The sequence below is a fragment of the Ostrea edulis genome, chromosome 1 (genome assembly GCF_947568905.1).
Source record: "Ostrea edulis chromosome 1, xbOstEdul1.1, whole genome shotgun sequence".
Classification (NCBI taxonomy): Eukaryota; Metazoa; Mollusca; class Bivalvia; order Ostreida; family Ostreidae; genus Ostrea; species Ostrea edulis.
The window spans coordinates 54711906-54734917 of NC_079164.1; the positions used below are offsets into that span (position 1 = coordinate 54711906).

The 23012-nt window shown below is 36.3% G+C and overlaps 2 protein-coding genes across 7 annotated transcripts in view; one reads left to right on the forward strand and one right to left on the reverse strand.

The window, feature by feature from the left end:
- Nucleotides 1–5025, forward strand: part of LOC125664668 (spindle and kinetochore-associated protein 2-like) — a 30838-nt gene extending 25813 nt beyond the window's left edge. For 5 of the 6 annotated variants that reach the window (XM_056154336.1, XM_056154361.1, XM_048897524.2 and 2 more), the window contains exons 7-9: nt 197–240; nt 823–898; nt 3952–5025. In XM_056154336.1, the coding sequence (XP_056010311.1) occupies nt 197–240; nt 823–898; nt 3952–4011 (180 nt within the window). In that variant the 3' untranslated portion in view covers nt 4012–5025. Of the gene's footprint in view, nt 1–196; nt 241–822 lie in introns of all 6 variants that reach the window. The other variant, XM_056154329.1, reaches the window with a different exon arrangement.
- Nucleotides 4634–16069, reverse strand: LOC125664653 (F-box only protein 39-like). The gene is made up of 3 exons (XM_048897496.2): nt 14888–16069; nt 5018–5179; nt 4634–4782 (listed from the first exon to the last, which is right to left on the reverse strand). The coding sequence occupies exons 1-3, from the start codon at nt 15921–15923 to the stop codon at nt 4634–4636; spliced, it is 1347 nt and encodes a 448-aa protein (XP_048753453.1). The 5' UTR covers nt 15924–16069.
- Between the last annotated feature and the right edge of the window lie 6943 nt (nt 16070–23012).

Here is a 23012-nt window from a genome sequence, read left to right on the forward strand (position 1 = left end):
TATACGGCTCATATGAACAGAAAATTCGTCGTTGAAAAAACAGCGAGGATTATAGTAACGAAAGTTTTACGTTACTATCATCATTCATTTCCAAGCCCACTTTCAGCTGCGATGGGCTATATGATCTTCTAATTTCAATAATCCATTGTGTTTTATATAATACATTTTATCTGTATTGTTGATTTTCTACTTTCAGACTTATCGCATACTATGGAGACATTTTAAGGAGGAAGAAAATAGGTAGTATTCTTTTTTATATGTATATATATATTTATATAGTATTTCTATTTTATATAAACATACACTGTACCAAAGCAAAATAGCATCAGTTTCCGATAAAGTTTTTCAGGGGTCAAAGTTCGTAGATGTCAGCTCATTAATCATGAAAAAGATGTGGCAGGGGTGTGAATGTATCAATGGCTCAGAAATGAAATCTGGCTCAATATTTTTGCAATGACAAATTCATACATAGTATCAATATTAACTAGTTAAATATGAACACGGACATCTGATATTAGAATTCCTCAACCTTTTCAACTTCATTGAAGCCTCCTCCTTCCTTTTACTTTGTCCTCTAGATACAAACACACTCACTGAATGATGACAGAAATCCTGAGTTACTAATTTGATTGAAGAGCAGCAACATGAATATGAAATTGTCCAATTTCCGGGACGACCTGTACTTTCTTCAGAATGACAGAATATTTTACATGGAAATAAAAACTAGATAGATATGATAAAATAAAAATGCAATCTGGCACTACAAAAGTGTTTCATGTGAGCATGATGGTCCATAGATCTTTTGATTTGATCTACTTGCAGCAATCCTGTAGGACCTTCTGAAATGTACAAGATGGGTTTAAAGGTAGCAGGGGCTACAGGAGAAACGAAGCTGAAGGTATGGTCTGACACTGAGCCTTTTTATTGTTTACTGTCACTGGTAAGCTGTACCGGTATATGTGGTGATGCATATATTGAAGTAAGTTATAAAAGGTACAAATTGTGAGATCAATCTATATATTGTTCTCATATACGTTATATCCTGTACATGTGTTTACATTTTAAAAAACTAAAAATTTCAAGTCGATTTTCAACATGCCACTATTAAATGCTTTAAAGTGTGATTACAATTGATTTGTGTTTAAGGCTTTTATGTCAAATTAAAGGTCAACTACATTCACAATGTGTATATCCATATAGACGATGGTTTATTTCTGACAAAGCATTTTATAGATGTAATGATAAACATGTACTGTAAAAGTGATTATTTACATTGGGACTTAAGTTCCTGATTTTCAGTTATTTTGACATTACATTAATAAGTAGCAACGTGTATTGCCATGAGTGATTTATGTAGATGAGCTATGAAGAATTACTACACATTTGAAGAAATCTGATGAGGACAATATTGCAGACTTTATTTGATTGACCAAAAGTCTGAAGAATATACTCACATGGGAATTGTTTTACTTTGATAAAACTGTGAACACTCAACTGGCACATTTATCTTAATGAATAGGTTACTTTTGAACAGTCAATCTTTTCTTTATTTTCACATCAGCTGTCATTGCTTGTGTGGCAGTCAGATGGGTTCTATGGTCAGATAGTTCAGTTGGTAGAACATCTCAATGGAGTTCAGGGGGCCTGGATTTGAATCCCAGTCTGGTCTGTTGCATTTTCTCCTTGTTATATTTGGGACCATAGACAGGTGAAAATGCCTGCCTTGGAGAAAGAACCTAGATTGATGTCTTCAAGGTGTGAAGATATTCAAGGAGGGAGGAATGTGGTGGTCAGATGGGATTGATCGCCAGTGGCCAGTTTGCTCAGTTGGAGAGCACTTAACTAGAGATTCAGGGGGCCTGGGTTTAAATCCAGGTCTGGTCCATTGCATTTTTAGCCGTATTGCACAACGTGCAAATGTCTTATAAAATGGTGAAAGGCGGGCGGGAGGGAGGGTTTGCGGGCGTTCGTCCCTATTATATTAACTCTCACGCCTCTAACTTGATGTACATTTTTCAAACTTTGTACATTTGTTATGGATACATTGAAGATGTGCATGTGCCTTTTTTAAAGTGATCAGACATTTTTCAAAAAATTTACATGTAGTTGATCTTAGTCATTTTTTAGCTCACCTAAGCTGAAAGCTCAAATGAGCTTTCCTGATCGCCTGTTGTCCGTTGTCTGTCTGTAAACTTTTCTCCAGAACCATTGGGCCAATTTCAATTAAACTTGGCAAAAAGCATCCTTGGGTGCATCGTCGGATACCCACGGCAGATCTCGTCTTCTACTCATCACGTGAGGAGTAGAAGACGAGATCAGCTGTGGGTATCCGATGATGCCTTGGGTGAAGGACTTTCAAGTTTGTCCAAATGGAGGGCCATGCCCCTTTCAAAAGGGAGATAATTCAAAAAATGCAAAAATAGGTTGGGGTCAGTTAAAAATCTTCTCAAGAACCACTGAACCAGAAGAGCTGACATTTACCTTAAAGCTGTCTTACATAGTGCAGATTCAGTTTTGTTAAAATGATGACCCCAGGGGGTAGGATGGGGCCACAATAGGGGATCAAAGTTTTACATGGGAATAAATAGGCAAATTCTTTAAAAATCTTCTCAAGAACCACTGGGCCAGAAGAGCTAAAATTTACTTGAAAGCTTCCTGACATAGCGCAGATTCAAGTTTGTTAAAATCATGGCCCCCGGGAGACATTAGGGGATCAAAGTTTTACATACAAATATATAGGAAAAATCTTCTGATGAGGAACCATTTGGCAAAAGAAGTTGGCATTTACAAGAAAGCTTCCTGACATAATGCAGATTCAAATTTGTAAAAATCATGGACCTTGGGGTTAGGTTGGGGTTTAAAGGATTAAAGTTTTACATGCAAATATATAGGGAAAATCTTTAAATATGAGCCACTGTGACTCAGGTGGGTGATGTGGCCCATGGGCCTCTTGTATAAGCATTTCTTGAATAGACGGTACCTATTTTGTGTAATTTAAACGCCAAAAGTCATTGTCATTGTCTGTCATTGTAAACATTTAAAAGAAGTTAAAGATGTTCAACTGTTAATGCGTGACAGATGCAGACAAATTGCAATAGGTCACCTGAGTGACTCAGGTGACCTAAAAATTATGAAAATGGGATGTGTGTCTTTTAAAAAAATTCTTCTCAAGAATCACTGCACCAGAAATGCCAATATTAACAAGAAAGCTTCTTTATACAGTTTAAATTCAAGGTTGTTCAAACTGTGATCCTCAGATCAATGATCAATGAGGGGTGCAAAGTTTTACTTAGGAATATAAAAGGGAAACCAAACTTAGCACTAAATATTCTTGGGTAAAGGGGTTTCAAGTTTATTCAATTGAAGGATCATGCTCCTTCCCAAGGTGAGATAATTTCAAAAAAGTAAAAATATGGTGATGTCTTTGGAAAATATTATTCTCCAGAAATACTAAGCCAATTTCAAAATTTCAACTAAACTTGGAACGAAATATCCTTGAGTAAAGAAAATGCAAGTTTGTTCAATGGAGCATCATGTTCCTTTCCAAGAGGAAATAACTGCAAAACAGTAAAGTATGGTGATGTTTTTGGAAAATATTCTTCTCCAGAACCACTGAACCAATTTCAACCAAAACTTGGCACCAAGTATCATTGAAATGGGGATTCAAGTTTGTTCAGATGATGAACCACACCCCATTTCAAGGGGATTTAATAGCAAAATAGTAAAAACATGGTGGTGGCCTTTGAAAATGTTCTTTTCCAGAATCAGTAAATGAATTTCAACCAAACTTGACATAAATTATTATTGAGTAAACAGGAAAATTTGTTAAAATGAAGGGCCGAAAATAGCAAGATGTTGAAAATGCTGTGGTGTCTTTTGAAAATCTTTTCCATAACCACTGGGGGCATAGTGTTTCACACATAGCATCTTCAAACTTTCTTTATATTTCAGGTTCTACGAGCTTTAAAACTGTGTACAATCTCCAGCAAAATGGAAGTCAAGCTGGTGTGACCAGGCATCCACTAAGTCATGGAGTGACCAACAGAATGAACACAAGAGTAACATCCAATCAAAACAAAGGATAGAAAAGCACCCTGTCAGACATGTGTTGTATGAATAAAAACAGGATTTTTTTCTGAGATTAAATCACTTTCAGAAGAGTGCTTTTCCTCGGAGACATAGCTTTATTAACGTGATTACTGGTTGTGTACTCCAAGATGGAGTGGTGATTGATCTATATTGATGACAACTTATGGGAGGTGGAGATTTCACTGATTCACTTCATCAAAGTGGTCCTACTTGAAATAGAGTTTGTTTGGGATAAAATGTATGTGTAATAGAGTACTGTTTTTATCCAGCACTCAAAAATCATTGCAAACATATTCATATTTCCCATCAGTATGTTGTAGAGCGTGTTATTTCAAAAACATACTTTTTTTTTTAAATTACACACCTACTTCAGCTAAAATGATGATAATAATCATTTTTATATGTGCAATATTAATGATGATGTATGTAAAAGTTCTTAAATATGCATATTCATAAGGGAAGGGGTTATTGAAACTGATTAATCAAAAATTTGATTGAGGTAATATTAAGACAAACATGTTTGAGTTTTTGCTATGTTTTATTTTCAAGAAATATCAATTATTAAATCTGTAGTGAATCTGAAATCTAGGCCTCTTTCCTCTATCATTGTGCTGTAATTTTCTTTGACTTCAGAGAGCTGTGACCATTCTTGCTCTGTTAAGGCACAAGCAGTAACTCTGAGTGTTTTTAAATCTGAAAAATTACAGTATTTGCAAATTGTTTGTGAAGACCACCTGTAAAAGTACATAGTTTTCTGTCATACATGTACAACTGATAGACCATTCATTTATATATATGTCTCTGTTTATAGCTATAAATGTCAGACAACAAATGTTCTCTATTTAGAAATGGGTTTATTACATTTCTTTTCTTTTACCCAATACATGGTAATTGTAAATTAGAACATATTTGAGAAGTAAATTCCTACCAATTTTACGTTCTTGCTGGAGCTCCATGATTTTTTGAATGGTGGACACTTGGATCACTGCATTAAGAGTGAACTCCCTTAGATGTTTACACGTTTTCACCAGCAGAAGAATTTCTTCATCCACCATTTCATGGGTATTGTCAAGCTCCAATGATACAGATTCTAGAAGGAAAGAAATTTTACCTCACAAATAAACAAATGTCAATCATTTAAAAGATTGTGAAGAAAAATTGTAGAAATGGGTGATGTCTGAATAATTTTAGTCATGGAAAGGGGGAAATAAACATTTCATCAAGAAATAATTTTAAATATTCAAAGAATTAAAGGAGATCAAAATTCACTCTTTGTCAAATAAATCTTTATTGTAAACAAATATGTTGTAATGTCAAGTCAACATGGCCAATCAGGTGGCATCAATATATTTACTTTTCCAATTATAATGATATAGATGATCTTGGACGAGTGCTTATGGCATATAAAATTTATGGAATGAGTTACTGGATTTGATATTTACCGAGCCTTGGCGAGGGAAATATTCAAATCCGATAACTCATTTCATATTCTACGTGTGTTTATCACACAACTATCATTAAACGCACAATTTGATTTACTGTCTATTTCACAACTCAAATGTCACAGAAATTTTTTGCTTTCAATTCGATTGTGATTTCGTCACAACATCACGGTTTGAAGAAACTGAAAATTATTTTCACTTCATAAAAGACACAAAATTCACAAAAATAGGTCTTTTAGCATCAATGTTAACAATTTCAAAGGATGACATATGTTGTTTTGTTTATGTGGCGCATGAATCATTGACCTAATTAATTTGCATAATTATGAACCTGTGCTATGAGTTCATATTGTTTTTCCGAACCCGTGTTATGAACCTGGGAAAAGTACTGTTGTATGATAAAACCATTTCCTAGTGAATGTTATGCAGATGTGAATGTGCATATACAGTCAATCTTGATGAATATACTTTGTCTATGTTAACAGCTGGGAATTCCAACAGAAATGAAAGTAAAAATGTAAATATGGAAACATCTTCACAAGTCAACCCTTGACTTGTGAAGATGATATGAAAAATGAATTTCATTTTTTGCTTCATGAAGACAGAAGTATGTTGGCATAAAGTTTTGTAATTCATGCCCTCGTGCATTTTCAAATTTCTTAAATATCATATAGTTTGTGCAACTTCAAATGTTTTCACAAACTACACCAATGTTTTCCTACACTAAAAACTATTTTTTATCTCACCAGTGTCCATTTGTAAACTTTAAGCGTTTTTATACACCCGCATAAAAAATGCAGTCATATTATGCTTTACCGCTATCGTCTGTCTGTCCCTTTAACTTTGTCTTTGCAACTCCTCCTAAATCCTTTTGGGGGATTTTGATGAAACTTGGTACAAAGAAAGATCACAATGTGGAAATTTGCATATTACAAGGGGAATGCTGCACTACTATTTTTGAAGGAGTTAGGGCCCTTGGACTTAGGTTTGTTTAATGCAAAATACATTGCTATTGCAACTCCTACGAAATCCTTTTGTGGATATTCCTTTCTTACTTGTTCAAATTCCTGGGTCAATAATGTGTGCAGGCGTATCATGTACTGGTTTAGCGGTGCCCTAGTTTTTTAGTTCTTCTCCAGTGGCCATTTTCACCAAAAAAAATTACTAAATAAGTTTTAAGAATTCGTCTCAAATGAGTGTCACTATGTACTGAGTAAGAACATAAGTTTTATCAATAATGTATAACTTAGGTTTTGCTCATTCAGAAATATATGAGTGAAGAATTATAGTGTATAAGACTTTGTGAAAAGGGCCTGTCACTGAACCACAGGACCAATATCGACCAACTTGCCATAAAGCATCCTCGGGTGAAGGGGATTCAAAATTGTTCAATTGAAGGGTCAAACCCTTTTCAACGAGGAGATAACTAAGAAATAGTGAAAATATGGTTGCATCTTTTTAAAAAACACTAGACTAGAAAAGACACAAATTTATATGAAAGTTTCATTATTGAGTGGAGATTCAAAATTAGTGTTACATGGGGAAATATCTTTGATCATGTAAAAATCTTCTCAAGACCATCGGGGCCATGGAAGCATTGTTAGTTCATGTAGATTAAATCATGTACAAAACATGGCCCCAAGGGAGTCACAATAGGGGAACAAAGTTTTATATTGGAATATATTTGATATATTCATATTACTTTAAAAATCTTTTCTTTAGAGCAACAATGCCATAATTAGTCATATTGATGGCATCCACAGGTAGTGCAGATTCTAGCTTATTCAGGTTTGGGCAACAATAGGGGATAAAATTTTTACATGGCTATGTATTAGGAAGTTTCTAAAATTCATCTCATGACAGGCAGTAGTCATTGTAATATGCAAGCATCTTCGGGTACTGCAGATTGAAATTTCATCAAATCATGGCAGAGGGGGAGTTGTGTCTCAATAGGGGATCAAAATTTGACTTCATATAATATGCAATCTTCGAAAATTTTCTTATCAAAACCCACTAGCTTTGATTAGTCATATCAATTTGCAGGCATTCCAGTAGAGTACAGATTCATATTTGAAAATGGTTGGACTTCAAAGTTTTACATGAGAATAAATAGGAATTCATCTTCTTTTTTAATTCATCAACCCTTGGACTAAAATTAGGGATCAAATTTTATATCATGCATGTACAAGAATATAGTGAAAAAAATCTTTAAGGAGGTATGCTACACCAGAGAAATTTGATATGGATGAAAAGTGGAGGATATGTACAACAACATTTTGAAATTGAAAACTTTCAAATTCATTTAGTCAAAATTTTGACCCCAATCTAGCCCCACGGGGTTATGATTTTACCAAACTTAAATTCACACAGCATAGGGATGTTTTAATATCAATATGACTAACATGGTCTTGCTAAAGTTTGTTTGAAGATTTTTTTTTTTTAATAAAGAATTTAAGGAGGTACCCTACATCGTCATAATGGCTTACTTCCTTTTAAAAAATGGATGAAAATATCAACATCGGATTTAAGATTACAGAGGAATAGCTCCGCATGTACCAAAAGGATCAGATTTAAAGGGAACGTAGGGTCAAAAATCAAATTTTGATATGTGAAAACTGGTACCATGCAGACAACAAAATCTAGCACAGAAAAAATAATTGCTGCTGATAACAAGATTTAATCTGTCATTTACACTGAAAACTGAGCTGAATGGGAGAATCTCTTATCATGGCGGCTGATGACGTGTATGCAGCAATTCATTACAACTGCTGTGCCTATAGCACTAAATGGGTTACAGAGTATCTATAATCTAAATGTCGGGAGTTCAAGCGAAATTTTGCACTGTCGTCAAAGGAAAAGGAATACATGTATCTACCTTTTAGCATCCCTGATCTCCCCCCAAAACTATGAACATTGTGCAATAATTGGATACATAACCTTGGAAATGAACCTTTTGTTTTTGAACGGCATTTTGAGAAAGAGTCTTTTAAAGAGGATATCAGGGTAAGTACCAGTTATATTTGCTTTTTACTCAGTAAATACTAATAATTCTTAATGTGTATAACCAGAGTTTATTTACAACAAACTTTTACTTATATAATAATTTTCTAATTTAATCTATCCTTATCCATTGAACATTTTGTACAGGCTAAATATGAAGGGATGGGTAAACACTGCTTTTTAAATATTCAAAGTTAAATTAATATCTATTTAAGTTAAGATATTGGGATACACACCAAAACCTATTAAAAAGAAGATGCAGTAACTAAATTATTTTATGGCAGCAAGCCTAAGAAAATAAGAGAAAATAGCTCAAAAAGATGAGGAAAAGCAGGATACATGTAATACTTTCAAAAATCATCACAGCACTAGCACATTTTGTATTATACTATTGTTTTTAAAGAAATTGAAAATGTACAAGTAAACAAATGAAGTATAGTATATATGAAGTAAGTATATATAATTAATTAGTCATTATTTTTCAGCTAATCCATTTTCTTTTGAAAACTCATATGCAGAACCTATTGACCGACCTGGACTATCAGCATCTAAGGAAACAGGTAATTTGATGCACTTCTCTATTAAATGATTAACAAAGTTTTACAACCAAGGTCATTTTAATTCCCCCTGTGCAGCTAATCTTTCAAGTCTTGACATTTACGTGGCAATTACTCCAGGGGTGTAGTGATAATCAACTGATTTGTGCTGTATACAGGTGCACATTGTAAGATTCTCTTGTAAACAGATGTACTAATAAATCAGAAAGAGAGAAAACTACTATGAAAAATAAACTCTTTGTTGTGTGAAATACATGTACATGTACATGCACTTTCATGAAAATTCATTACTAAAGTTATAAAGTAATGGTTTGATTCCATTTTTATATTTTCAGCTCAATGAAGACATGAATAGTGACAAAAATATCCCACTCTCAATCCATATTGAAGAATAAATCAACTTTGTGCAACATATACAGATAGAATTGCCCAGTCATTGTCCATCATATGTGCTAAGGAATGTTCAAGTGAAGAATGAAGAAGTGAAGATAATGAACAATCCTGTATAAAGAATACAAAATTAAAAGTTTAAGAATTAAGAGTGTCGTTTTCATCAATTTATCCCAATGCACTAGTGTTTTCATTTGAAGCTGCTAATAATTCCTCTTCATTATAATCATGCTCATATTGATATCCTTTGCAGTCAGACATGATCAGATGCTTTCACTGAGAGGCAATTGCCCGGTATACGTCATAAACAGATGGGATTGTGGGAAATATCTTAAAGAGCGATAACTTTATCTTGCAAAATGGCAGCCTCCAGCAGATGATGTGTAGCTATATTTAATAGCCGATTTCTACACAACAGATTAAAATCAAATGGAAATAACCAGTGGACTTAATTACTAAATATTTAGTATTGGAAATGTGAAAATATTTTTTTATACCCTACGTTCCTTTTTAAGATTACAAAGGAATAGCTCCACATGTACCAAAAGGGTCGGATTTAAGATTAGATTCTACTGCTCCGCATGTACCAAAAGGATCGGATTTAAGATTAGATTCTACTGCTCCGCATGTACCAAAAGGATCGAATTTAAGATTACAGAGGAATAGCTCCACATGTATCAAAAGGATCGGATTTAAGATTACAAAGGAATAGCTCCACATGTACCAAAAGGGTCGGATTTAAGATTAGATTCTATTGCTCCGCATGTACATGTACCAAAAGGGTAGGATTTAAGATTACAGAGGAATAGCTCCACATGCACCAAAAGGATCGGATTTAAGATTAGATTCTACTGCTCCGCATGTACCAAAAGGATCGGACTACTGCTCCGCATGTACATGTACCAAAAGGATCGGATTTAAGATTACAGAGGAATAGCTCCATATGTACCAAAAGGATCGGATTTAAGATTACAGAGGAATAGCTCCACGTGTACCAACAGGATCGGATTTAAGATAACATAGGAATGAAGGACTTTGCCTCATCTGGAACCTATGAGATAATATTTAAGGATGGCATTTTTGGGAGAAATTAGTGTTTTAAATGTTGAAAGAGTATTGGCTTCTTAAATTATAATGTTTGGGAGGGTATTCAAAAGGTGTATGGTGGATGGAATAAATAAGTTGTTCTATTTACATGATAATGTGAATTTATAGTATTGTATGTAGGTTGTGGGATGGGGGAGGGATAATAGACTTCAAGTATTCTGGTGTCAGTCCATTTATCATTTTATACATCGGTATTAACTTGTGTTTTTCGTCATCATTTTTCTAAAGTTTCTAATCCTATTTCATTGTGAATTGAATGTGAACTGCAATGTCTTGTTGCACCTGTTATTATTCTTTATGATACGATATCCGCATATTCAATGAGTGGTTGGACGATAAGGGTACATTGTTTGAAGCATTTGGCATTTTAATCTAAATTTGTGGCTTTTTTAAGTATAGTGTGTAAGATATGCTTTGAAATTTCCATTGGTTTATTCCGATATGTTTTTTTTTTTTTTTTTACCATACATGTACATACAAAGGTCAGATGAGTGTCTATCAAATGATTCAGTGGGACTTATATAAAATGGAACCAGGTGTTAGATGGGGAACATCTGTAACAATCCTCCTTTACTTTAGCACTATTTATCAAAGATATACGTGGGCCTAAAAGAAGCTACATTTATTGCTAATTTTCAGTTTATTTGGCTTAAGTCTTTGGACTACCCCAAATTCGATATTCATATATTCAAAAAGTCTGCCTTGAAGTTGAAGATCACAAAAACTAACTCTTAAACTGGACTCTGTAGTGTTGTTGAGTATAGCAAGATTTCATTTATAGCCTCAATTCTCCTCTTAATACATTTAAATTGTCGGAATCTGGTGGTAATATACGTTTTTCTTTCAATTTTTATGTATTTGATGTACACACATATCGGATGTTTAAACGAAGATATCCGCCATTTTATCTTTCAGATATAACTCTACATGTTTAATCCCGTGGGGATCCGGGTTAGAATAGGTCCTCAGTACCCCCTTGCTTGTCGTAAAAGGCGACTAAATGGGGCGGTCCTTCGGATGAGACCGCAAAAACCGAGGTCCCGTGTCGCAGCAGGTGTGGCACGATAAAGATCCCTCCCTGCTCAATGGCCATAAGCGCCGAGCATAGGCATACATTTTGCAGCCCTTCACCGGCAGTGGTGACGTCTCCATATGAGTGAAATATTCTCGAGAGGGGCGTAAAAACAATATTCAATCAATCAATCTCTACATGTTTGGTATCACAGAGTTCGGGCCCAAAACGGGCTTAGCCCCTGTGTTTGTTAGCCGCGTTCGGTGCGTAATTTCTTTGCGTGCACAACATTGACTGTACCCAATATTTGGTGTTAATTCCTGTTTTTTAAATAATTCTTTCTATCAGCAAATCATGATGTATGAATTTTTATACACATTTTAGGTATGTTAATTGCAAATGTTTGCACGCATGTGCAATATGGTATAGAAAACAATTCTCTAGATTTTTTACTAAATTGTCCGAATATTTTGAATAATATGCCAATGTTCGATATTTGTATTGTCCGTTGTCTAGATTTTTTACTAAATTGTCCGAATATTTTGAATAATATGCCAATGTTCGATATTTGTATTGTCCGTTTGAGCATATAGGGCTCACGGTGGGTGTGACCGGTCGACAGGGGATGCTTACTCCTCCTAGGCACCTGATCCCACCTCTGGTGTGTCCAGGGGTCCGTGTTTGCCCAACTATCTATTTTATATTGCTTATGGGAGTTATGAGATTGATCACTGTTCGTTATCTTCACCTTTCATGAATGACATTTTGCAACATTTTATGTATATCATTTCTTTGCATTACTGTCAGAGATGTGCACTGCTCGAGTCAAATTAGAAAATCTTTACGATGTACCAGCTGGTATAGATAGGTAGAGTATTAGTACGACAGCGCATGCGGATTTGCTTGTCAGTTCCTTTTGCTTTGCCTATATTTACAATGTCGGAGCAGTAGAGTGGTGTAGATATATCAAGAAGTAATAGGATTTGTACATTTTGTAACCTCAATGAGTTAAAAGACGAATTTCATTTTATTTTAAAATGTCCTTTTTATAACGGTTTAAGAATTAAATATATCAACAACAAAAAATATTACAAGAAATTAAATGTCTTCAAAAGTAAAGGTTCTTAGTGCACATAATACAAAAGAACTCAGTAATTTAGGAATGTTCTTACAACAGGCTACAAAGTTACGATCTCTATGTGATTTATGAACTGCTGTACTTGCAGCGACATATTATTTACTCGTGTTGTTATATATGTATATTGAAATGCATTGATTTTATATCCGCAAAATTGTATCTGTATGTCTACTCGCCCCCTACTGTCTTATTTGTAAATATTTTGTATTTATGACCGAATTAAATAATCCGAAGCTGATGTAAAATATGTAACACGCTTTGGTGGAGGGCATGGCCCATTGTACCTTTTGTCACGTAAAGAGCACGCTGTGCATAGATGGGGGAAAGTATGGAATAATCGTATTGTAATGATTCCGGATATTTGAGGTACGACCATGCGGAGTTCTCAATTAGTCACTTTATATCACGTGATCTCATTTCTGTATAAATACCGAGCCTCCGCAGTCGCCAGTGTCATTCTGATAGAAGACCCAGCCAAGTAGAGAGGACGAGAGTATGTGTACTAATAAAGTATTCATGGTAAACAATTCCTCGCCTGTTCTTACAGTTAGAGAGTGAATTTGGAAGGCCATCAGAAGTCTGGCCTGCCACGAAGAGGTTGACCTCCAGTAAAGAGGCTAGCCATAGTTCGTTTTTGGTGTCGTCCGCATTGGCTGAACAGACCGTCGTCCAGGCCGCTATACTCATTGTCCGTCCTGAATATTAAAGGCATCCTACAGTGAGTGTAGTGGTTGAAGGGCTACCACATATACTGTCCGTCCTGAATAAGGCGTCCTACAGTATATGAGGTAATCCGAGGGCGACTGGGCTCTACATTTTGTTAAGTTAGCACTATCAGTTTATCGTTGCTTGCCTTTGATTGATATAGTGATTCTCTGTTTGATGATAATTAACCTAGATAAGGTTAGGACATATTTGTATATTTTGGCAGTCCACTAAAATCATACCAATTAGTTTAAATTAGTTATTGTTGAATACCCCAAACCCTGGAATTGACCAGGTACGATCCCAGAATTTAATGTAAATACGTTACAGTATTATGATAATCTTCCATAAAATGGATTCAAGTCTTTTATTTATACGAGAGAACGAGTTGCTGTCCTTTAAAAAAAGAACTGCAATACGTGGACCATAGACATGTATTTAAAGTGAAGATGTTGTCATGTATCGTTTCTATTAAGAACACTTAAAAAAAAAATGCTGTTCACAAACCATACCGAACATTTTAAATTCTGTTTTATTCTCTTTTAAAAACGGCTGAATCCGATAAACATATGGTCCCCCCCCCCCCTCCCTCCACGCACAAGCGCATGAACGGTGACGTGCTACCCTAGGATAGGTCGTATCATCAAGCTCCGGTGCAATCGGAACATCGACCAACCTTTTTCCGCCATGTCGAGAAGAAACAGAAAAGGCCGAGCAATGTTCCGCTCCGGTGAAAACGTAACTTGTGTATGCGCAAACTGACTTCTCCCCATAGCATCTGGTATAACCTTGCTTATATATTTTCTGCGTGGCGGGGGTCCACGCAATAATTCCGAGCTATCTGATTAGCTGAGATCCATCAAACTAACCCCCCCCCCCCTCCCCCGCCAAAAAAAATTCAAATGGAAATAGAACATTATATTCGTAGCGTTTGATCTTCCCAACATCTGACCTGAAATGGATTGGAAAATCCTAAATGGATAGGATTGGTATTTTGGTCGTCCGATGAAAATGTCTCTTATTACATGTACTTTAGACTAGGTGTTAAACACTGCTTGTTAACAAAGATATTTGACCAGGTATCGTTTTGTAAGCACTATTAGCCGGTTTCAATGTTTTGAATTATTCAATCATATAACGATTATTGTATCAATGGTTGCAATGCTTTAGCTAACTACGATAAATATCTGGTATTTCTGGTATACCTTATCTGGTAGGTAAAAACATTGCATTGACATAAAAATCCCAATAGTGTAACTTTTACACAATTCTTCAAAATTTACACCTCAGTGAAAATAATCTGACCTACATCTTTTAGTAAAAAGAATACCGTGAATTTGGAGTGAACATTACCAGGAGCGAAATTGGAGCTGTAAAGATATTCTTAATTTTTCAGATATTTCCATAATTATGCGAAATACCAGGTGTAAAAAAAAGTTCTCCTTACCTAAATAATCTTTGTATGTTTGATGTAGATGACGTATTGTGTCATTCAGCCTCCAGTCTGCATCATCATCGTAACCTGTCCAGATGTGGAAATCACGAACAGGAATTTCTTTTGAAAGAAGCGGTACGATTTCGTTCATTAGTCCGACGTTCTCGAACCAGAATGTAACAATCAACTTCGGACAAGCTTTCTTAAGTGCTCTCCATGCATTTCCACTTATTCGATGAAACCTTGGGTCATGTCGGTAAACCTTGATGTTTATCATATCCAGTATTCCGGGTAAAGTTTTGGCGAAAAGAAGAATGACTTCTTCCGATAAACAATTGTAATTCAGTGCCAAGAATTCCAAGCTTTTAAACAAAGCTAAACAATTTATGTATCGTGGCACCTGAAAAACTGCTAGACGGGAATGGAAAAAGTCTTCTAAATACATCTCTTTTATAGTTTCTCCACAGTGATTCCCAAGAATCTCCAATACACGTATTCCGCCGACGGATGGAAACTTGGCCGACGTCATATCAAACGTTTGTATTCGGCTTTGATATCGGAAAAACCTTACCAAACTTGAAATCAGTCGATCCCTTGCTGATTCAAATCTCCAGAACCTTTCCAGTTCCAATCTCTCCATCTCGAATTCAACCAATTTTGCTTGTCGCATTTTGAACAGCAATTCCTCCATTGTTCTTTGGAAAATTTTGGCAGTGTGGTATGATGGGTGACTACAACTGAGGGATAAATTCTGAACGTGCCTACCGTGAACGGTAGCAAACTGACATGCCTTCAAACCGTTGTAATGAACCCGGTATCCACCAACATCAAAATGCCTCGTCCTCCACAAACAGGGAGTATAATACAACCACCCCCAGTTCTGGCATGTTAGCGCCGCGTTTACTTTTTCCTCATCTTTCAAGTATTTGTAAATCTCAATTATTACAATATCTGGAAGGTGTGCCCATTTAGACTGTTCCATTTCTTTAAAGCCAATTATAGCGGTACAAAATTTACTTGCTTGCTGCAGCCACCAACAGAAGCCCATGGGTTTCCATGATATCTTTGGCGCACTGTGACGTTTGTTTATTGTCCATTTGTGACGTCAAAACAATTATTACGTTACATTTATTGACCAAGCTGCAATCAAAAGGTTTTACTATTCTAAAAATCGCCCCGTGTAATACATTTTATTTGATAATTCTTATATATGTATTCCTTTATTTTTAGACAATCAGTAACAAATATTATGATAGTGATTACATTTCTAGCGATTTTATCCAACATCATAAGGTACATGTAGATTGTCTTTTTATTCTAGTGGGGAATGCAATTGGAACTACAAAGGAATTAAAAGGCTTTAAAACATCATGAAAATCTTGAATGTCACGGGTCATCGGAGATGACCTTAAAAACGGATGACCCGTGCCACAGTAGGTGCAATCTAATTAAAATTAGATGTTAGATCCACTCGTGTACTCGCATATGCGAGTACGCGAGCGGATCTAACATCTAATTTTAATTAGATTGCAGTAGGTGTGACACGCTATTTGAACCCTCACTGCTCAATGGCGGTAAGCGCCGAGCATAGGCCTAAATTTGAAGCCCTTCACCGGTTTTGGTGACGTCTCCATATGAGTGAAAAATTCTCGAGCGAGACGTTAAGCAAGATAAAATCAACCAATCTTACATCTAGTACCTACATAGTACCTCACATTTCATTCATACTTTTATGTATACAACAGTAAAGATATTTGGTTATCCCATTTTTAACCACAGTATTAAGATACTTTTTAAGATAAGATAACGTTGTTGAAAAAATAAATGGATTGCAGCATTATTTCAAACAGAAAAAAAAGTAATATACACAATAAAGTGCTTTTAACTTTTATTATGAGTAATACAGTAATGATGGTTGATATTCTCTCTCTCTCTCTCTCTCTCTCTCTCTCTCTCTCTCGTATTATTGATACAGTAATAATGGTAATTGATGTTTTCTAAAAGTTACTCTCGGGTTAATTTAATTTTGTTGCATAAAACGCTCTTTACGTCATTGCTTAGTTGTGCACGACCTGCAGAAACAGACCTAGCAGCGCGTAATCTAGTTTTTTAAAAATATGCTGTGACACGCTCGAAAAAGGAAATGATCAGGGACGGATCCAGGAATTGAAGTAAGGGGGCATAACTTCATGTATATGTTCTGTTTATGGAGCGTGTGTCCTGGTGACACCTCTGAACATTGATCGCTGGAAATTCGGCTGATCTGTCCAGTTTCGTGTCCCTATTACGCACACATAAAAGTAACAATAAATCAAAAGACCTTGTCATTTATTTCTCTGAGAGGGAAAAACATGATTGCTTCTTTCATCGTTTATTTTTTCTAAACGAGAGACAATGATTTACATTAGATTAGATTTGATGAGAGTACATCCCGTTACTGGTGATACAGCTTTAGGAGGATACGCACTGTATTTGATTTCTCTTTATCTACTAGCAATGGATTTATTGTTGAAATTAAGAACAAACCTCAAACTAATTGGTACAAAGCTAATTACCACATAAATTAAAGGATATCTATACCAATAACATAATAAAACTATACGAAATTATAATTTGAACTTGGATTTTGGGGCAAATAAAGAGTTTTGAAAAGTCGCGTAAAATTGGAAAAAGTGAATATTAAATCAAATGAAATGGTATCAAATCATATACAACTCATACTACAGGTATGTAATTGTACAATTGATATAAAAATTTACAACAAAATATTGTAGGGAAAATGCAAGTTTGGGGTAAATGTCGTTGTTTTGTGTTTTAAATTGTTGTTGGGTTTTTTTCCCCTTTTATTTATTTTTCAATAGTGGGGGAAATCGCTGAAAACGGAAAATATGGATGAATTAGTTAAATAAATTAATTTTAAATTATCTACAACTAAAATAATAGGTCTCAGCATGTACTAATGATATTTAAAACTATCTATGGTAAATTTGAATTGAGATGAATTGGAATTCCGAAGTGAAAATTACCGAGACCTGGGAAAAAAATAATTCTTTGGTGATTTTTTGTTAATAATCTAACTGTTTCTTTGCGTGGTTTTTATATTGCAATTACTTCTCAGTACTTTGCTATATGTTTTGTTGATATTATTAATCATTTTAAAAAAGAAACCTCGATCACACCGCCGAAACACTAAACTCTTGGAAATGGAGTGTCCTTCTCTATTGATGACAATGTTACAGATACAGTCGACATGCAGCTATTTATAGACGCAACCTCTGCAGTATTTGGAGGTTTCCACCAGAATAAATGGTTTCAATGAGAGTTTGCTGCAGACCTTTCTAAGGAAAATGCATCTATAAATCAAAACATTAGGTGCCGACGCTATGTCCAGGATTAGATATCACGGTGAATGCCCCATTTACCGTAGAGATTTTGAATTACAAGACCTTGCCTGTGGGGGGTGTCACTATTGTCGTCGTGCTCACCAAAATTGGGGAGAGTTCTTGAATGATGTAGATGATGTCATCCCTCTCACCATCCCTCTCACCGCAGCTCAAAGGCCATCCAAGGATGAGGCCACTCAGTGTGACGATAATCTGAGAGTTAGGCGTGTAAACCACCATCTCTGACTGCGGAAGCACTCTACAGAGGACATAAAGGAAGCTCAAAGAAAAGATCCAAACCTCCAGATTTTGATACGTTGGCTGGAAACGGGAACTGAACGTGGAAACGAGCTTTTCTTAATGTCAAAGGCAGCCAAGTCGTTGTGGATCAACAAAGAGCTGTTTACACTGAGTGGACATGGGGTGCTTTGGAAACTGAAGACACTAGGGACCATGCAAGTGGAAGCAATGGCTCTGTGTCATGACATTCCTGTTGCTGGTCATCAGGGAGTTGTAAGGACATTCAGCCGAATCAAGGAGCATTTCTATTGGTATTCCATGAAGGTGGATGTTCAAAATTATGTTACATCTTGTGCAGTATGTATAATGGAAACAAAAAACCTACGAGACATGCCCGATGTAATATGACCCAGTTCCATGCTGGAGTACCAATGGAAAAAGTACATATGGATTTCTTGGGTCCATTACCTGTCACCGAGAATCAAATGCTTATATACTGACGATAGTGGATCAGTTTACCAATGTATTCCTCTACCATCACAAACAGCTGAAATGACAGCACGGGCGGCCATAAATGAGTTGGGTTTTTTTTTTTTACACGATTTGGTTATACCCTCCAGATTTTTACAGATCAGGGATCGAATTTCACTAGTGAGCTTTTCACTAAAATGTAAAACTTATACGTTACCAATTTTGATGCACCAGATGCGCATTTCGACAAATTATGTCTCTTCAGCGATGCTCAACCGAAATGTTTGAAATCCGAAATAACAATGAAGTTTTAGAGCTATTATAGGCAAAAACAGTGTGCCAAAAAAGTGGAGTCATATTTGTTTAAGGATAAGAACTATGCGTTAGGGAGATAATCCTTAATTTTGAAATGAATTTCTAAATTTTATAACAGCAATTAAATATACATCCGTATTTTCAAGCTAGTAACGAAGTACTTAGCTACTGTGCTGTAGAGACCCTCGGGGACTAACAGTCCACCAGCAGAGGCCTCGACCCAGGGGTCATAATGTAAAACTTATACGTTACCAATTTTGATGCACCAGATGCGCATTTCGACACAATGTGTGAAATACTCAAAATCCATAAAACCAGGACAACTCCATTCAGAACATCAGCAAATGGGCAAGTTGAAAAGTTCAACAGAACTCTGATGAATGCTATTAGATGCTTCATCTCCAAAACACTAGGAGAATGGGATGAAATTCATTCCACAGATAGCAGCAGCTCTTAGATCATCTGTTAACCGAAGTACCGGCTACATCCTTAATATGCTTATGCTTGGTAGAGAAGTCACTCAACCTGTGGATTTAGTTTTCCGGGACAAAAAGGGCAGCAACCCCGGGATGCAGACGAATATTTGGTAGGTCTAACCAAGCCTATCACCACAGCACATGAGATCGCCAGGAATACCCTCAAGACTACGCAAAAAAATATCATGGCTACGATCTCAGGGTTTAGAATATTCTTTTAAAGTCGAAGATGCTGTTTACGTCCTTGATACTGCGACAGTTAAGGGTAGATGTTGGAAACTTAGCTCTATATGAAAGGGTCCCGGGGTTATAGTAGAAAAACTCTCTGCATATTCATACAAAGTCAAACTACGAGGGAAAATTTTATCCATAAATTATGACCGGATGAAGCTTTGCACAGATCTTCAGCTTTCAGGATGGGTCCAAAACCATTTGGCCAACGTTTCGCTAGATACTGGGGCTGATCACGTTCAGTTTTGTATCTGTCGCGCGCCAGACACGGGTTCATTTATGATTCAGTGTGACGAATGTCTCGATTGGTTTCACGGTTCCTATGTAAAACTAAATAAATAGTCGATGGGTAGAGACGACTAGACACGAGGCAGCGACCATTTTGTGCTCTGAGCTTTGGGTAGATGATAACCTCCCTTCTCTACACTTAAAAATCAAGCCATTGCATCCTGCAGCGACTGCTTCATCTTCGGAGATGTGTGTGGAGACAAATCCAGATCTTGAGGTAGTTCGTACCACCAATGCAGCAGATGATCATGTTCAGGGAACTGAAGTCGTCAGTCAACAGGATTTTTCCGAAGTGCATGGCGGAGCAGAATTTTCTGTGGCTCATGACACGGCGGATCAGGAATTTTGTATGTTGGATACAAACGCGAATATTGCCACTAGATCAGAGCCAGCCTCACCAGTGACGATACCGGCTCGAATCACTCCAGGGAAACGTATGCGCCCAATTCGTCAGGTGGAAGCAAAGGAAAATACGTTGGAAATATCCAAACGTACGCGGCTGGATCCTGATCTAGCCATTACAGCATTGACCAAGTTTTACCCCAATTGTGAGATGAGGGAGAAGATCTAACGTCATGTTCAGCGTCAGCATCTTCCTAAGATTTTCAGTGATATTCATCCTGTTCGATCTATTGTTGTTCTTCATTGATATCTTTGGTGACTGGTGCCTTGGGACAAGATGCTGATGTATTCACTGCAGTCGATTATGGTTATGTCTGGCTTGATTCTGAAAAAAAAGCAACCCAGCTGTACATCCAGATACCATCGGTTTTTTGAGGAAATTGTGTGTCTGTCAGCGATGGACGGAACCACCAGAAGGATTTACTGTCTCTCCTGTCAACTCCACAGCAGCCCCTTTTCATTTGGAGATGTTTAATGGTATTGTTGTTAATAGTGTAGCCTATTCAGCGCGAAGAATTTCGTATAAATGGGCGTGTAACAAGTGATACGGAACATACTAGGGACACCTCTGATATTCAGGTTCCGGCAGTGGACTTATCGACAGAGGACGAGTTTACAGTGATTGATGTTAGCTACGGTTCTGACATAGAAGCTGGTAGCTCCGCTGTAAGCAGACACGCAGAACAGCGTTCTGACATTTTGGAGGTTTACAGCGAGGAGATTGTCACTGTAAATGAAGCCTTTGACAGCCATTTCCATTTGGATCGGACCAGCTCCCGCATATGGAATACCTCATCAGGGAAATCGGTGGATGACCTCATCTCTTATGGTTTGTCCTGTTGTCAGCGTCCAAACCTGGAAGTGACAGTTTCAATTGGAGTGATTTGCAGAATCTTTAAGTGATGCTAAATTTTGCGTGTTAATTGGTCGATATGGCGAAGGGTCTAATTATGTAATACATTCACCTCGGTTTCAACTAGAGGAAGGGCTGTTGTTAACTGTCGTATGTGTTCCTCACGATCTGCTATCGAATTGTTATAACTTCAAAATAAAACCCTGCGGTGATGTGATTGTCTCTGAAAAAACACAAAAACATCCTGGTTCTAGATGTTATTCTTAAGAACATGGCCTTTTAACTTTTCATTATAAACACAAAACTGAAATTCCTGAGGATAAGTGATACTCAACATGAATTAACCATGATCCTTCTACAATTTTTTTTTTTCCAATTTCAAACAAATTCTAGCCAACTTAATATGATCGGATACTACTAAAAATGCTTTGTGTGAAATTATACAACAAATATAACTGTGCAAAGAAAACCAGTTTGAAATCAATGAAATTTACAGTAATATACATCTGAAATGAATGCAAAAACACCTTGCATCAAAGAGAACACGAAAACGATCAAAGGAAAGGCAACCCTAAAAAAATTTTTTACATGATAAATGATAGGATATGATAAAGATTTGGCACACTATTCTGTTCATATACGGCCTAGATAAGCTTCAGTATTAATTTGAAAACGCTAAAAATTGAAATTTCAGCTATCTATATAGGCTGCCATGATGTGGAACTCTTTTGTATTCAAGACCACAAAAATCAATAATTTTGACGTCACACCGTCTGTTCCGGTTTTGATGAGATTTTAAGATCATCAAAGATATGCATGTGGTAGATTTTACGAATAATTGAAAATAGGTTGATGCCTTCCTGTCAAGCAGGTAATTACACTAATGTGAAGGGAGATGTGAAAACACCCCCCCCCCCCCGAAATTCCTGACCCAACCAAGTCATCTGAAAAGAAAATACAAAGTAAACTGTGGATCCATCATTTGCGTAATGACAAGTTGAGGTTCGAGACATTTGTATAAAGAAATGTGAACCGTCTGTCTGGTCTGCGACTCGACTGAACGTCTTCTTTACTTAATTTCTTCTTGCGAAAGAACGGGCTCAAATATATACGGCTCCTGACTTAACTGTTCGTGACTTGTTATGTTTACAGTGGTGCTGATGAAATAAACTGGAACCGACGGTGTGACGTCATAAATTAAACTACAATGGCCGCTCTCTTAGCGGCGGGTAATTTAAAATATATCATAGATTAATATTGATTTAATTGTTAAGCAAGGTTTTCGTTGTTAAAGACAGTCAATTACGATATCAGTAAGTAATACTTTATTCATAAAAGCAAAAATGTGGTTAGGGTTGCCTTTCCCTTTAAAGTGCCATTCTGGAATCTGGAACTTTCTGATTTAAAATACAGCCAAAACAAAGTTTCTAACAATACAAAATCAATTTGATAAACAACTGTATATTGAAATGTTGAAC